At 39.3% G+C, this 16,349-nt stretch overlaps 1 protein-coding gene across 1 annotated transcript; it reads left to right on the top strand.

Moving 5' to 3' along the window:
* The first annotated feature begins 12,783 nt into the window (after positions 1 to 12,783).
* Positions 12,784 to 14,980, top strand: LOC147626400 (uncharacterized). Its single transcript, XM_086816507.1, has one exon. The coding sequence runs from the start codon at positions 13,159 to 13,161 to the stop codon at positions 14,977 to 14,979; it is 1,821 nt and encodes a 606-aa protein (XP_086672633.1). The 5' UTR covers positions 12,784 to 13,158; the 3' UTR covers position 14,980.
* Positions 14,981 to 16,349: the final 1,369 nt, after the last annotated feature.

The following is a 16,349-nucleotide window of genomic DNA, read 5'->3' as shown; positions in this document are numbered from 1 at the left end:
ATAAAATATTAGGTTCCTCGCAATTGCTAATGCGCTTTAGCTAACAGTGAAAATGGTAGTGCTGGACGACTGTCCACAACACCCAAATCAACCTAAAAGACGTCTGAGCCACACACACTCAATTGTAGCTATAAAAGCTGCCATGTACTCAGCTTCACAGTTGGAAGTGGCCACTATAGGCTGCTTCTTGATGAGCTATGATATACATGAATCACCAAGATGAAAGCAAAACCCATTAGTGGACACTCATGTGTCATAACATCTATCCCAATCTGAATCATTGAAAGCATGCAGCTATGACTCACCCCCCTTTGGATAAAATAATCCAAAATAATGAGTGCCTTGTAAATAGCAGAAAACCTGCTTAACAGCCTGCCAATGCTTTCGTACCTGGGCTATGCATAAATCTGCTCAACTGTGAGACCGCATACTGTATATCTAGCCTCGTGTTACACACATAAAGAAGGGATCCAACAACTTGCCCCCGATACAAACTAGCATCAAAAGAGTATCCTACATCTTGAAGACTAAGTTGAGTACCTATCTCCATAGGTGTAGCCACAGGTTTACAATCTTCAAGATTAAACCTCTTCAATAGCTTCTGTATATATTTAGACTACAGCATAACAATGCCATCATTCGATGCATAAATTGAATCCCCAAATAGTAATACAAGGGCCCAAATCTAACATCTCAAAATGATGAGTGTAAATTAGCCTTAAAGGCTGAAATCTGATCTATATTGGGTCCCATGAGCAGCATGTCATAACGTATAGAATGATGACCAAAAATGTGTCCTTACTCCTCTTCACATAGAGGGTACTCCCTGTTAGACTGTTGCAAAAAACATTTGCAACCAAGTATGCATGAATCTTCTCATACCATGTATGCAACCAAGTATGCATGAATCTTCTCATACCATGCTCTAAGAGCTTCCTCAAGGACATAAAGAGCCTTTTTCAATCTACACTGATACTTTAGACTCTTCTCCTTTTACATCAAAACCAGGAGCCTACGATACATACACCTCCTCATGTAAATCACCATTCAAGAATGCAGTCTCAATGTCCAACTGATGTACATTCCACCCATCATGTGCTGCCAAAGCAATGAGACACCTAATGGTAGTCATACGAGATGTGGGTGCAAAGGTCTCATCACAATGCCCTTTTGCTGGGCATACCCCTTTGCAATAAGTCTAGCCTTGTAGCGATCAATGCTACCATCTGCTTTGCGTTTTAACTTGTAAACCCACTTAGTACCAATGGCCTTCTTGCCATGAGGTAGATTTGTCAAATACCAAGTGTCATTCTTGAGTATAGAGTTATACTCTTCCTACATAGCATGCATCCAATAATCATCATCATGTGCTTCCTCAAAGGAAACAAGTTCCTCCTCATTACATAAAGTAGAAATGAGAACATGATCCACATGAGAATAATTTGCATGATGAGAACCTACACGAGTTTTGCTAGCTAAAGGAGCTGTCAACTTGCTATCCTCAATGTCTGCACAAGCCATTTTGGTATACGCCTAGATTCTTCTATGTCTGCACAAGCCATTTTGGTATACGCCTAGATTCTTCTATGACTGCTCTCTCCTCATCCACTACATCCTCAATAATTGTGTCATTAAAAGGCTGATTTTGCACCTGCAAAGGTTGAATTTCAGCACTTGGTTGAGCATTCAATTGCTCTACATATGGCTGCCCTCCATTAAACAAAGGTAGGAGCATACATTCTGATGTTTTTTGTATGAAAGCATGGACTAAATTGAGTTTTTGACAAAAACATCTCTACTTACCAAAATGCACTTTGAGGCCGGATGGTAAAGTCTATATCCCTTGCATTTTGAATTGTATCCCACAAATATGCATTTAGATGCCTTCTCATCAAGCTTACTGCATTGTTGCTCAGGCACATGAGCATAAGCAAGACAACCAAAAACACACAAATGAGCCACAAAAGACTTCCTGCCATGCCACGCTTCATAAGGAGTTTTAGAGTGCAAGTATTTGGTAGGGCATTTATTCAACACATAGTTGCCTCCAACCAAAAACCATGAGGTAAATCTTGGGCTTTCACCATACATCGTGCCATCTCCATGAGAGACATGTTCTTCCTCTCAGCCACACCATTTTGCTGAGGTGTATATGGCACTGTACATTGATGCCTTATGCCTTTTTCAGCCATATATGCATGAAATTCCTTGGACATATACTCCCCCCCCTCGATCTGAACAAAGGCTACCAACTTTACATTCACATGCATTTTCAGCCATGGATACAAAGTGCCTAAAGCACATAAAAACCTCTGACTCTAGCTTTAATGGATACACCCATCTATATCTACAGTAATAAAAGTGACGATGTAGAGATATCCCCCAATAGATGGTGTCCTCATAGGACCACACACCTCACTATGTATAAGCTATAATTTCTTAATAGCTCTCATAGATCCACCCTTTGGAAATGATGCCCGATGCATTTTACCAAGAATACACCCGTCACATACATGTCTAGCAGGGGTCTCAAGAGTTAGCAACTCAGACACCATATCATGCCTTTGAAGGTGTAATAAATTGTCATAATTCAGATGGCCAAATCGTGCATGCCATAATTCTGCATCACTCATAGCACGAGTCATAGGGAGACTGAGCAAGTATCATCCATCTTGTATAGGCCATGAAACAAGGTACATGAGACAATGATAGAATAACCATCATTTCTATCATGAACTGTACATTTGTCATCCATAAATTTCACCATCAAGCCTAACAAGGCTAAGGCTAGCAAGTTCTTCTTAATGCCTGGCACATATAAAACTTTAGAAAGATTAAATGCGCCCCCATTTACAGCAGTAAGCACAACTCTACCAACTCCTTTGACAGGATATGAGGAACCATTTGCACATGTGATGGTTCCAGTACTTGGGACAGATTCTAGAGGATGAGAACAAATTTTTTGTAAAGTAATGTGCTTACTAGCACCACTCTCAAAGTACCAAGCATCCAATTCTATCACTGACATGCACAGATCATGAACAGAAGGGTCATAACTGCAATGTATAGTCCATGCCCAATCATCTTGAGCAAAACTTGCACATTCCTTCTTCTTTGCACTTAGTGCAAATGCATCAGCCATAGCCATGCCCAATTCTTTCTTTTTCTCCTTCTCTAGCCTTTTTTTGCACTCATTTATGTAGTGCCCTAGTTTCCGGGTGGCGATAATGACACTTGCCCTTCTTTTTAGGCTTATCACCTTCTTTCTCTGCATCCTTACCTAAGGATTCTGATTTTGGCTTATAGCCACCATGCAAAGAAGCTTTACCTTTGCCTTTCTCATTGGAAACAAAAGCGTTACCTTTACCTTTGCCTTTCTGATTGGAAACAAAAGCTTGGTCACCAACTCGCATAATAGATCTGTTTTACCTAGACTTCTCTTCTTGCAAGAGTACTAAAACCAACTCATCAAATGTAAGGGCATTTGGACTTCCCTTCATCTCATGAGTCTAAGGATAGAGACAAACCTCTGATAAGAATCCGACAATGCATTGAGAACTGTGGGCACCAATGTACTAGCAAGATTTATCTCATCCACACTAGCAAGCTGCTCCTTAAAATCTTTGATCTTGGTCAAGAAGTTGTCCATTGAGTCTCCCTCATTCACGTGCTCAAACTCCAACTATTTGCATAGATATGCAACACGTGCTTCATTGCGTACCTGGTATAATGCAGCAAGTGCATCCCATGCCTATTTTGAAGTCTTACATGAATGAATATGAGGAATAATGCTTCACTTCACAGAAAGTGCAAGAAATGCATGTGCATGTGCATCTCTTCCATCCCATCTCGTTTGAGCAGCTGTGGGAGGTATTGGTGGTGCATGTGGAGGAGCCACATCTACTTTAGATGTACCTGCAGAAAGCAGCAGGCACCTGCTAGTTGCTGTAAGATTCCTCTCTCAAACTTTGATGATGTAAAGATGTAAGAACATCCCCTTCAGTATCTTATAAGCATCCCCCCCCTCAGAATGGAAAAAGATCTTGTTTGACCCTGTTTTGGTCTAGAGAGAGAAAATATTCTAGAGAGAGATGATACAGTTTTGAAATATTTTTGGATAAGTATTTTCTTCTAGGCAATAGGAAGTGATCCCCTGAAATAGAATTTTAATCAGAAATTCCTAAGTTGTATTAGATTTGGACAGTGTGGGTGAACCAAGTTGTCCCTAGTTCAAAGTTCTAAGCCTTATTAAATTGTTTTGAATTTAAAAATGTGATATCCTTATTCATTAAGGATGGAAAATAAAAATAAAAGAAAAATAGAAAAATTTAGAATTATCTACAAAAAAATAAAAAAGAAAGGCTCAGATGAGGTGAAGGTTCCTTAATTATGAGTTTTCAGATATTTTAGGAGACTTTTGGGAGGCTTTGTGACACCTCAAGAGAGGGAAAACCTCTCATCAAGGAGGCACCTAGAAATCACATCAACGAGGCCATTTTTTATTTAAAAAAATCATAAAGTGGCTAGATATTTCATCTCTCCTCTCTCCTCTTCCAAACTAGATCAAAAAGTGGGCAAAACTAGTCTAAAACATGTCCAAATTGGATCAAAATGAACCTAGAAGCCTCTAGGTCCCATTTGGACTTGGTTGGTGGCCTCCCTCGCCTATAAATAAACCCCCATTCCTTTGTATTTTCATCTTAGAGTAATTCTATGCTAGTGTAATTTTTAGTTTAGTGTAATTCTGTTATCCCTCTTTCTTGCCTCTCGATTATGAAGCTTTGGTGCTTCACTAAATCTCTTCTTCTCTTAGAGATTACCCTCTTTCTTGGCAACGAAGCCTCTTCCTTGAGGATTTCATAGAAAATGTGGGGAAGCTATGGCAAATTTTTATCATTAGAGAATGAAGGTTTATGCATAGTAAATTTTATTCTAAAAGTGGAATTTTGAGCATTCTCATTTCATAGAAAATGCAAGGAAACTATGGCAAAATTTTATCTATAGAAAATGAAGGTTTATGCATAAATTAATTTTTATGCCAAAAGTGAATTTTTGAGTATTCTCAATTCATAGAAAATATGGGGAAGCTATGGTAAAATTTTTAGAATATGAATGTAAAATTTATGCATAATTTTATGTTAAAAGTGGAATTTTAGGCATTCTCATTTCATAGAAAATGCGGGGAAACTATGGCATAATTTTTATTATTAGGAAATGAATTTACGCATAATAAATTTTATGCTAAAAGTGGAGTTTTGAGCATTATTCATTTACTAGAAAAATAAAGAAGGTTATGCATAAATTTTCTAGATTCATTCAATTTATGAGAATTATGGAAATGATTATGAATATAATTCATTTAGATAAAAATGTATTAGTAGGTGTGCATAAATATTTTATGCTAAAAGAGGGATTTCCATGATATTTTATTTTGGAAAAATAGAGAAAAGAATGTGAAAATATTCATAGGGGTGCATCGAGAAAACATAGATAAACTTTTAATCAGAAAGAGGAATTATGGGTATAATTGATTTTGTAAATCCCATAAGGTTGTATGCATAAATCTTTTATTCAAAAAGAAGAATATTGAGAATATTTTATTTTGAGAAAATTGAGGAAAGAATGTGAAAATATTCATAGGAATGCATCAAGAAAACATGGATAAATTTTTAGTCAGAAAGAGGAATCATGAACCTTTGGAATTATGAAGTATATGTCGAGATTTTTGAGAAATAGAATCTTAAGTACACTCTAAAACGGGAAAAGGATTTCCCAAAAAAAGACCAGAAATATGCTTAGTTGGATGAAATGTAAATACTTGTGATGACTGACTTATCCCTAAATTCCCTGGGAAAGGAATCTGGAATTCTTGAAAGGATAGAGGATCTAAAAGTGAACGAAAATTTAGACTTAATTGAATTGAGGATCTAAACGTGAACAAAAATTTAGACTTAATTGAATTGAGTCGAGAAAAAGTTGCCTTTAATTAAGCTAAGTAATGGCCGAGACTCAGAAGTTCTATCAGTGTGAAAAGTAGAGTAACTGTACTCTTAACCTAGTTGACTGTGGAACAAAAATTCTGATAACTAGATCAAGGAAAGTTGATAATCAAACCTGATTTACTCAAAGTAAAAAGAGACCATCTTGTTTGTTGGGAATTAGATTGAGGTGTGGAATGATGTGTAGTGATGTGTGGAATGATGTGGGTGATGTGTGGATTGATGTGGAGTGATGTGTGGAAGGATGTGGATTGATGTGGATTAATGTAGATGATGTGAAATTGATGTGGATACTGTGTGGATTGATGTGGACTAATGTGGATTGATGTGGGTTGATGTGAGTGGATGTGGAATGATGTGGGATGATGTGAATGAATGTGGAAATGATGTGGGATAACGTGAATGAATGTGGGAACGATGTGGGATGATGTGAATAAATGTGGGAATGATGTGGGATGATATGAGTGAATGTGAAAATGATGTGGGATAATGTGAAGTGATGTGGAATGATGTGGGGTGATGTGAATTGATGTGGAATGATGTTGAATGATGTGGAATAATTTCGAAAGATAAGGGATGGTGAGAAATGATAAGGAATGATGTGAAGTAATGAGAAATGATGAGGAATAATGTGAAATGATGGAATGATATAGAAAGATAGGAATTTTGTTTGGAAACTGTATTTGTATGCGAAAACTGTTTTTTAAAGATTGTTTTACATCAAGAATGTTGGGGAAGCATTTCGACTATCTTGTGGAATGAGGTGGTCGAGGAGACCTAAGTGGAAAGTGTTGTAAACACTTGACGGAGAGTCAAGGAAGGACGTCTCGTGTGGCAAGATCGGCCAAGGTCTTGATCAGCCTCGATTCGGTTAAAGTGGTGAGCTTTCGATAATGGTGGATGAGGGGCCAAGGAAGTGGCCTATGAGGGAAGCGTTAGGTCACCTTCAAAGGATCCTAGAGGGTGCTGACCATATGGTGCTCGGGCTCTCGTCCAAGATACCCACACGTGCGTTGAGGAAGAAAATGAGTTGGAGTTGTTTTCTGAACACGGACATGGATCTGGTTAATTGGCCTTGCTGGTCTTCAACGGATGAGTTCATGGCTCTTTTAAATGGATCTTATTGGTTGATCTAGCTGATCTCTAACAAAGAGTCCATATGGATTTTATGAGATTATACTCCTAGGTACTATGGGCTAGGAACTATTGAAAAGGCCCCTAAGCGAGTGTTCTGGTTGCCAATGATGCCATAGGTATGCTAAGAAACGAATGAATGGAATGTGGATTTTATGAAAAAATCTTGATTATATTCCTAGGTACTATGGGCTAGGAACTATTGAAAAGGCCACTAAGTGAAGTACTAGGTGAGCCTAGAGGGACAAACCAAGTGGTGAGCGTTCTGGTTGTTGCCGATGATGCCATAGGGACGCCGAGGAAGGAATGATTGGAAATTGGATTGGAAAGTGGAAAAGATGGAATTGAATCCTAGAGCTCGAAATACTGAGGATTAGGATGGAAACATTGTGGTTTTATTGCAATTCTTTTTTGGAAATAGTTGAGCCTAAGAAAAGGCAATTTCATATCGGGTGTGTAAGTGGTGTGTCTATTTAAATTTTACATGAGTGCCGGCTAGGGGGCTTGGGAACTCTTTTCCCTGGTACCCGAGACAAAACATAACCAAATTTTTATAATGGATCCTATCAATACAGTGGTTGGGTGGTTGGCTAACCCATGGGATTGGATGGGGTTAAGCTGGATCGATGGATTCCTATAATAAAATTCAATGTTGTTCAAGTTACAATAGTTGAAGTAAGTCACATGATAATCCTTGTTCTATGGAAAAGAATCAACGGATGTGCCTCTTTTGATGGGGAAAAAAGCATTGGTCTCTATGAACCAAGTGCAAGTTCCTCCTTTGATCCCACCAGGTGACCCGCGGGTTCGATCGGAATACAAAGGATAGTTAAGGCTCTTGACTATGTTAGAAGATTTTCCTAGAGGAATTGCCTATGCTTTTTGGGCGGGAAGTTTTTTCCAAGTTTGGTTTTGGAAGAACCAAGGGATTAGTCTCTTGTTCGTACATTCATGGACGAGGCCCCGAGTGAGAAGCTCTGCCCTGCGTGCGAGGTTGCTACTTCCGCTGCTAGCACTCCAGAGTTCGATGCGCAAAGAGGGCAGGGGTCTCACAACTGGTATCAGAGCAAATTGGTTGAAGTTGATAAACCAAGAAGCAAGAAATTTAAAAAATTTATGAGTTACCAGTGAAAGATTGTAATTGTGTGTTGAAATTCGTACAAGTTGATATTCAAAATAGAGATTCATAAATTGGTTATTGGGTTTTTAGATGGAAGTACCACATTTGCATGGAATCCCTGACTTGCTTGAGGCCTAGATATGATGACATTTGCCTTATAACACCAACGGCCGTGAAAACCTCTTGTATATACCGTGGGTATAACTGCAGCTCTATACTGACAATATATAGGAGTAAATCTAAGTTCTTGAAGTTATGAGCAAAAATGCTATCCTTAGATGATGATTTCGAATGCTAGTTGATATGATTTTAGAATTTTGGTTAAAAAATTGATGAATTGATTTGGATTCTGATAGAAGGATGATGACTTTTGAATTCTAGTTGAAAGTAGATAAGTTGAATAAGTCATGGTAATGATAAATGAAGAGAATTCCAGTGATGATGTTACTAGCTTGGTAGACGATCAAGACTTTTAGCAAATCACTATGAGATTAGTGGATCGTGCTAACAGATTGTTCGCAGCTTGTTGACCTTTGGCCCAGTGGACCCAATTGTGGAATGACGAATCGAGAACCTGTATAACTGAAATTCCCATGGGAAATGTTCAAATGTTAATTAGAAATTACTAGTCTGATGGACCATTATTGTGTTAAGGATATGAATGATCTATTTTCTGATACAATGAGTTCTGTATGTTTCTTCTTATAAAAGGGATCTTTATCCTAGGATTCTGAGAGGGTTGACCAAACTTTAAGGAACCCCAGAATCAGTTGGATCTAAAGTTTAATTCCTTTTAGGATTCAAATTATAAATAAAGTGGTCTTTTCACCTAAGATTCCTTGAGCGTCTTGTTAAGTTGGAAAAACGGACTTGACTAAGAAGAGAAAGAGTCCCACCCCAAATAGCCGCACAGCAAGAGCTGCCACAAATAGCTGATGTAGTGCAGGAAAAAAGAGGATGGATAGACTTATGTCACCATTGATGATCAAGTCTAAAATCTTCAGTTCCCTATCAAGAATTTAATTTTTGAATTAAGTACTGCCCTGGGAGTAAGAAGATGACTTTACCGAGATTATCCTCCAGTTGAGACAAGAGGACATCTCGTGTTTTTTAAGTGGGGTAGGATGTAAGATTCCTCTCTCCAACTTTGATGATGTAAAGATGTAAGAACCTCCCCTTCAGTCTCTTGTAATCATCCCCTCCCCCCTCCCCTCAGAATGGAAAAAGATATTGTTTGACCCTGTTTTGGTCTAGAGAGAGAAAATATTCTAGAGAGAGGTAATATAGTTTTGAAATATTTTTGGATAAGTATTTTCTTCCAGCCAATAGGAAGTCATCCCCTCCTGAAATAGAATTTTAATCAAAAATTCCTAAGTTGTATTAGATTTGGACAGTGGGTGAACCAAGGAGTCCCCTAGTTCAAAGTTCTAAGCCTTATTAAATTGTTTTGAATTTAAAAATGTGATATCCTTATTCATTAAGGCCAAAAAATAAAAATAAAAGAAAAATAGAAAAATTTAGAATTATCCACAAGAAAATAATAAAGAAAGGCTCACATGAGGTGAAGGTTCCTTAATTATGAGTTTTCAGATATTTTAGGAGACTTTTGGGAGGCTTTGTGACACCTCAAGAGAGGGAAAACCCCTCATCAAGGAGGCACCTAGAAATCACATCAACGAGGCCATTTTTTATTCAAAAAAATCATAAAGTGGCTAGATATTTCATCTTCCCTCTCTCCTCTTCCAAACTAGATCAAAAAGTGGGCAAAACTAGTCTTGGCCCTAGGGGCTTTCAAGGGTGCTCTACAAGCTGGTGAAGACAGATTTGGATTTGATCAGTCTACAATGAGATCCAAGCTCTTCATCAAATCTGCATGTGACTTTGGTAAAATAGAGATTAAGCATTCAATGTTTGGTCAAATCTAGTGTTTCTTGGCTTAATACTCTGCTAGACTAATTGCTATTGATGGCCTTGAAAGGATTTGAGCTCATTTGAACTCTAAGGCCTCAGATTTGGACTCCCTGCATACTCTATTTTCTGCACACAAAATAGAGGATTAATTTGCTAATTAGTGATTAATCAATACTAATCACTATTTTTGGGTACAATTGAGGGTTCAAATTAACCATTAGGTATCTGATACAGATCCCTATAACTTCAGATTGCAATTTGGAGATGGTTTGATACTCCAACCATTCCATACAGATTTGTTACCCTTGATTTAATGTAATTTCTGGTAAAATTATGCTGATAAATTTGTGGTAATCATCATCTTGCATTTACCCCTTGGTTAATGCCTGCAAATCACACTCAAATTCACGATTATACACAGCCAGAGTTGCATTTGGGAATGTGAATAGAAATGAATGCTATATGCATTATCCATATGGATTTTATGAGATTATACTCCTAGGTACGATGGGCTATGAACCATTGAAAAGGCCCCTGAGTGAGCAGGTGGTGAGCATTCTGGTTGGCCAATGATGCCATAGGTACGCTGAGGAAGGAATGAATAGAATATGGATTTGATGAAAAAATCTTGATTATATTCTTGGGTACTATGGGCTAGAAACTATTGAAAAGGCCCCTGAGTGAAGTACTAGGTGAGCTAGAGGGACTGACCAGGTGGTGAGCATCCTCGTTGCCGATTATGCCATAGGGATGCCAAGGAAGGAATGATTGGAAATTGGATTTCATGACTGGAAAGTGGAAAATATGGAATTGGATCCTGGAACTGGAATACTAAGGATTATGCTGGAAACATTGTGGTTTTATTGCAATGCTTTTTTGGAAATAGTTGAGTCTAAGAAAAGGCAATTTCGTATCGGGTGCGTAAGTGGTGTGTCTATTTAAATTTTGCATGAATGCCAGCTAGGAGGCCTGGGAACTCTTTTCCTTGGTACACGGGACAAAACATAACCAAATTTTTATAATGGATCCTATCAATAGAGTGGTTGGGTGGTTGGCTAACCCATGGGATTGGATGGGGTTAGGTTGGAACAATGGATTCCTATAATAAAAATCAATTCTGTTTAAGTTACGATAGTTGAAGTAAGTCACATGATGATAATCCTTGTTCTATGGAAAAGAATCAACGGTTGTGCCTCTTTTAATGGGGAAAAAAGCATTGGTCTTCTCTATGAACCAAGTGCAAGTTCCTCCTCTGATCCCACCATGTGACCCGCGGGTTCGGTCGGAATACAAAGGATAGTTAAGGCTCTTGACTACGTTAGAAGATTTTCCTAGAGGAATCGCCTATGCTTTCTGGGCGAGGGAAGTTTTTTTCAGGTTCAGATTTGGAAGAACCGAGGGATTAGTCTCTTGTCCGGACATTCGTGGGCAAGGCCCTGAGTGAGAAGCTCTGCCCTATGCGCGAGGTTGCTACTTCCGTTGCTAGCACTCCAAAGTTCGATGTGCAGAGAGGGTAGGGGTCTCACAATTGCACTGGTAGTTGGGAAACAGGACGAGTTTCACTACCACTGACCACATTCCAAAGGCCTTTAGCAACTAGTACATGCCTCATCATATAGGGCTGCAATGGGTAGTTAGTCCCATCAAGTTTGTCCTCAACAGACAACATGTTAAATACATCACTGCTGCCAACAACCATGACTGTCTACCAAATGTAAAATCTTTCAACACACTACAAGTACTCAGTATTCTCACTGAATGCAACCCCGAATGGCTGCCAACTAACTGAATCACCTGCAAAGTGTATGAAAAATAACGCAGAGTAGAGAATAGAGTATCACTGGTGAAAGTATGATGGTCGATGTTGTTGAAGACACTGTACATGCTGCTGCACACCGAATCTTTGCCGCTACACAGCCCAAACACCCAAAATCGAGTAGAACCAATCCAAAATTATGCCTCTCTACCTTGTAGCACCCAAATCACACCACGGACCCCAAAAATTTTGTATACAACACACAATAGTATATACCTTCTTCTCCTAGGAGGGTATCTTAATCGAAGACAGAAAAACAGGGTCAAGGAGGGAGGCAGACTACTAGATCAAGTGTCAAGGAAGCTAGCTCTGATACCAATTGTTGGAATTAGAGTAAGGGTTGCAACAATGCACACACACAAGATAGAGAATCTTGAGAGCACACAAACTCAATAGATTAAAAATTGAACAAATGTGTGCCAGATACAAGAGATAAGTACACACCCCAAAATGAGTAGATAAGAGGGTGTACATATGCACGTGGGGTGAAAGATCCCTGTCCCCTCTGCGCAATGAATCCTGGGGTGCTAGTAGCGGAAGTAGCACTTCTTACACGGGGCAAGGTCCACTCGGGGGGGCCTCACCCACAAATATCCGAATAAGAGACTAGTCCCTCGGTTCTTCCAAAACCGAACCCAGAAAAACTTCCCTTGCCCAAAAAGCAAGGGTGATTCCTCCATGATATTTTTACTTTAACGTAATCAAGAGTCTTAACTAACTGAACTGATTTGACCAAACTCGTAAGTATCATAGTCAGATCAAGGAAAAGACTTGCACTTGGATCATAGAGACCAACGTTTGACTTCCAAACCGATGCCATTCACACTGTCCACCATGTCCCTGTGCACACCTGCATACTGTCCAGAGAAAAACACAGGGTCGTGACAGTTGAACCAGTAGATTGAGCAATGCTTTGTATCTAAATGTGGAGACGCTTGATGAAAACCTCTTCTAAGCTTGAATTCACGATGCTGAACTATGGAATATATTGAGCCGACATGTCAACACATGATCTTTAATGCCTTGTTTGCTTAGCATCATCGCATGAATATTACCCCTCATTTTTTGAGCTTACATGCCACCATTTTCTCTTTTAAGCCTTGTTTTCTTAGTAGCACCTTTGTGTGATTGGATAATATCACGTGTTGTTTTTTCGGAGGCAAGAGTAGGGCAACTGAATGACTGTGCCAAAAATGGGGCACTTTTATGTCTCTCTCGCAGGGGAGCACTTCGCTTTCTGTGTCGAGTATGTCCTGCTTTTCTCTCCTGTAGCACACGCCAAAAACTTGCTGACTTCTCAGCAGGTAACACATAGGGCAGCCCTTGGATCATCTCTACAAGTTCCAAGACTAGGCATACCAAGTTATGGCAAGGAAGAAAATGAGATTATGTCCAAGCTGGCTGTAGAAGTAATCAAAGGCGATGTCCTTATCAAGTTGAATAGCCATGATTATCACAACAGTTTGAATAAGGGGGTGGGTACTTCACCTGGCATGTCCTCATGCAGCCCTTTGGGCCCAACTCTAGATACTTTCAATGCTTGCAAGGATCTTCAAAAGCTAGCAGTACAGGGTGAAGAGGAGATTAGTGAGGATGAGCAAGCTGGGGGTCCAAATGGCAATGTAACAAAGGTGACTGAGTCATGGCAGGACACTGAAAAGATTGGGAAAAGGAAGAGGAAATTGTTGCGAAAGATGCAGCGTCTGAAAGATGGGAAGGGATCGACACTTACAATTGGGGAGTTCGATTTTTTATTCGAGCAAGCAAACACAACAAAGCAGGACTGTCAGGTTTACCACCACAAGGCCCCGCACATGTGTCAAGAAGAGCGTGGTTGTAGTCTGGAGACATGTCTGCCACACGGGATTGAGGAAACTAAGATATATCATTGGGAAGTTTCTGTGAAATTTCTTTTGTATGCTGGACCTTGGGAGATGTTTGGATCCAAAACCCCATGCCATGCTGCATGGAAAAGCTCAAGCCAGCACTCTCAAGAACAAGATGTCGAAGTGCACTCTGATATCACTTCTATTGAGGCATCTAGAGCAGGAGAGTTTGGGTGCACGAGGAAGGATGCATGGCATAAGGATGGTTTTCTGGGGTGCTTTTTAGGTCCCCATGTTGGAGAAACTCTGTATAATCGGAAAACACGGCTAATTAATCAAGTGTCATTATCACATAACACACATGCAGCTTCTCTATTATGCAGACTTTTTGGTCGCATCCCAGCTGAAAAGATGAACTGCCCACCTGATGACAACATTCATATATGTATTGAAAGCTCATGTACCACTCATCACAGCATTGAAAGCCAGCATGTGAAAGTGCTCCGAGTTTCTCCACGAGCTCTCTTAAAAGGCTATTTGTTCTATGAGTACCATCTGTGGTGCCAGTTCTGTCCAAGGAATAATGATGGTTGTGGGCAGCATTCAGTGCGATGGGCAGGCAAAGAACCTTGGTTTGAGACTTTGGATAATGGAATGGAGTGTCATGATGCTGATAACTGCTCAAAGTCTAAGCTCAATCTAGAGCATTGGATGGGGTGGTGGACCCGTGTGAAGGACTTTGTTAAGCTTGCAAAGTTGCCTATCCATGAACACAGCAAATGGTACATAGTCCCGAAGTTGGAATGGCTTTCACCAGTCGTGATAGGAGTTGAGGATGAAACGCGGAGCAGGGAGGTGCTCAGTGCAGACGAGTTTCTGATCGTGGCAGCAAAGGTGGCAGAGGAAGCTGAGAGAACAAATATTTCTAGGAAGAGGCGGTTCATGGTAGCAGAGATGTTTTGGGAGTCGGAGCAGCTCATGCACTCGTCCCATCTCAAATCCAAATTTACAGAACTGGAATGTGATATTGATGGGTCTTCCAAGTGTTGTGGGAAGTGGACTGAAATCAGCAGAGGGTTTGTTGTGGAGGATACCTGGCCTGACAGTAGACTGTACAAACCACATGGATATAGGCTTTCTTGGTCACCTGGCTCTCATGATGCTTTTGAATGAAAAGATCTACATTGCTTTCGTTGAACCTTATTTTGACTAAGTCACACACACACATACAATGACACATGGCATGGGCTATGACATCATTGCTTACACACACACTCACATAGTGTTTACCTTAGAGGTTGTTCACACACATATACACACTAGTACAGCCATAAGGAACGTTCACACATACTTTGGCTACATGCTTACCTTTTGACTTTGGAACTCGTACAATGATAAAAGGCAGAAGAATATATGTTGTCTCTCCAACACAAATGAACACTTGCATTGATGAAATTTGAGGATAGTGAATTGTTTTAGAGATGTATATATGTGATAATAAATGGACTTAAGTGTTGGACACTCACTTCAAAATCATTTTGAAGCCTTGTTTAGAGTATACTAACAAAAGCTCCCAATAGCATAGTTTGTCACGTGTAAGCTCTACAACTGCCCAAAATCAGTTTGGTGAAATTGCTCTCCAAATTTTATACATTTTAAGAACGGGCCCTTTTGATTATTTGAGCACTAACCGTGAGAAAAGATCTTAAACAATGATCTTGAGTAACAACCTTGAGCGTTGAATTTAATACTAATGTCTTGGACATAAGGCTCACACAACTTAATGAATAATTTTCTTTAACAAAATAAACACATACTTGTTTGTGCCTTGACCTTGACTGTAACACCTTGAACAGAAAGCTCACACAACTCAACAAATAAGATTTTGTTTAACAAAATAAATAAATCCTTGTTTGTGCCATGAATGAGCATTCTTGACTTTTTTCTCCTTTTCTTATTTTATATTAGCTCTTTTGCATATTAATATTTGTTATCTGTATACTGTAATTTAAATTTCTAATATATTATCATATTAGTTTTATTACATATATTTCTTGAAAATCAATGCTCCACCCTCTACTCTCTAATTGCAAGAGCATCTACTACTGGCTCTTTTTTTAATTGACAAGTTTGTGAGGAGAAGTCTCCATAAAAAGAATAAGTTGTTTACATGTGTGTGGAGAATCCTCCATAGTAAGAATAATCCACTTACATGTGTGTTTGCCCAAGAGTGATACTCACAAAAGAAAGTCCCATAATTATATCATATATTAGCATCCATAGAAATATAGAAGGTTTCGCCTAGCACTAGCCACTTGCATGTGTGTCCACCCAAGATTCCAATACTTATAAAAGAAAGCCCGAGAAGCACATCATATGCGAGTATCCAAAGAAACAAAGAAAGGTTTGCCTAACACTAGCCACCCAACCATACACAATGGTAAGCTACCCTTGAGCTAGAGACCAACACAACCCTGGTAAGCCCGTACCCTCAAAGCATGTGAATCCATACATCCCCACTCCTCATAATTATCATTAGTACA

This window comes from Cibotium barometz, chromosome 22 (assembly GCF_041138505.1).
Source record: "Cibotium barometz isolate CiBa-2024 chromosome 22, ASM4113850v1, whole genome shotgun sequence".
Classification (NCBI taxonomy): domain Eukaryota; kingdom Viridiplantae; phylum Streptophyta; class Polypodiopsida; order Cyatheales; family Cibotiaceae; genus Cibotium; species Cibotium barometz.
The sequence above is the reverse complement of the archived record's forward strand: the minus strand, read 5'-3'. Positions and strand labels throughout refer to the sequence as shown.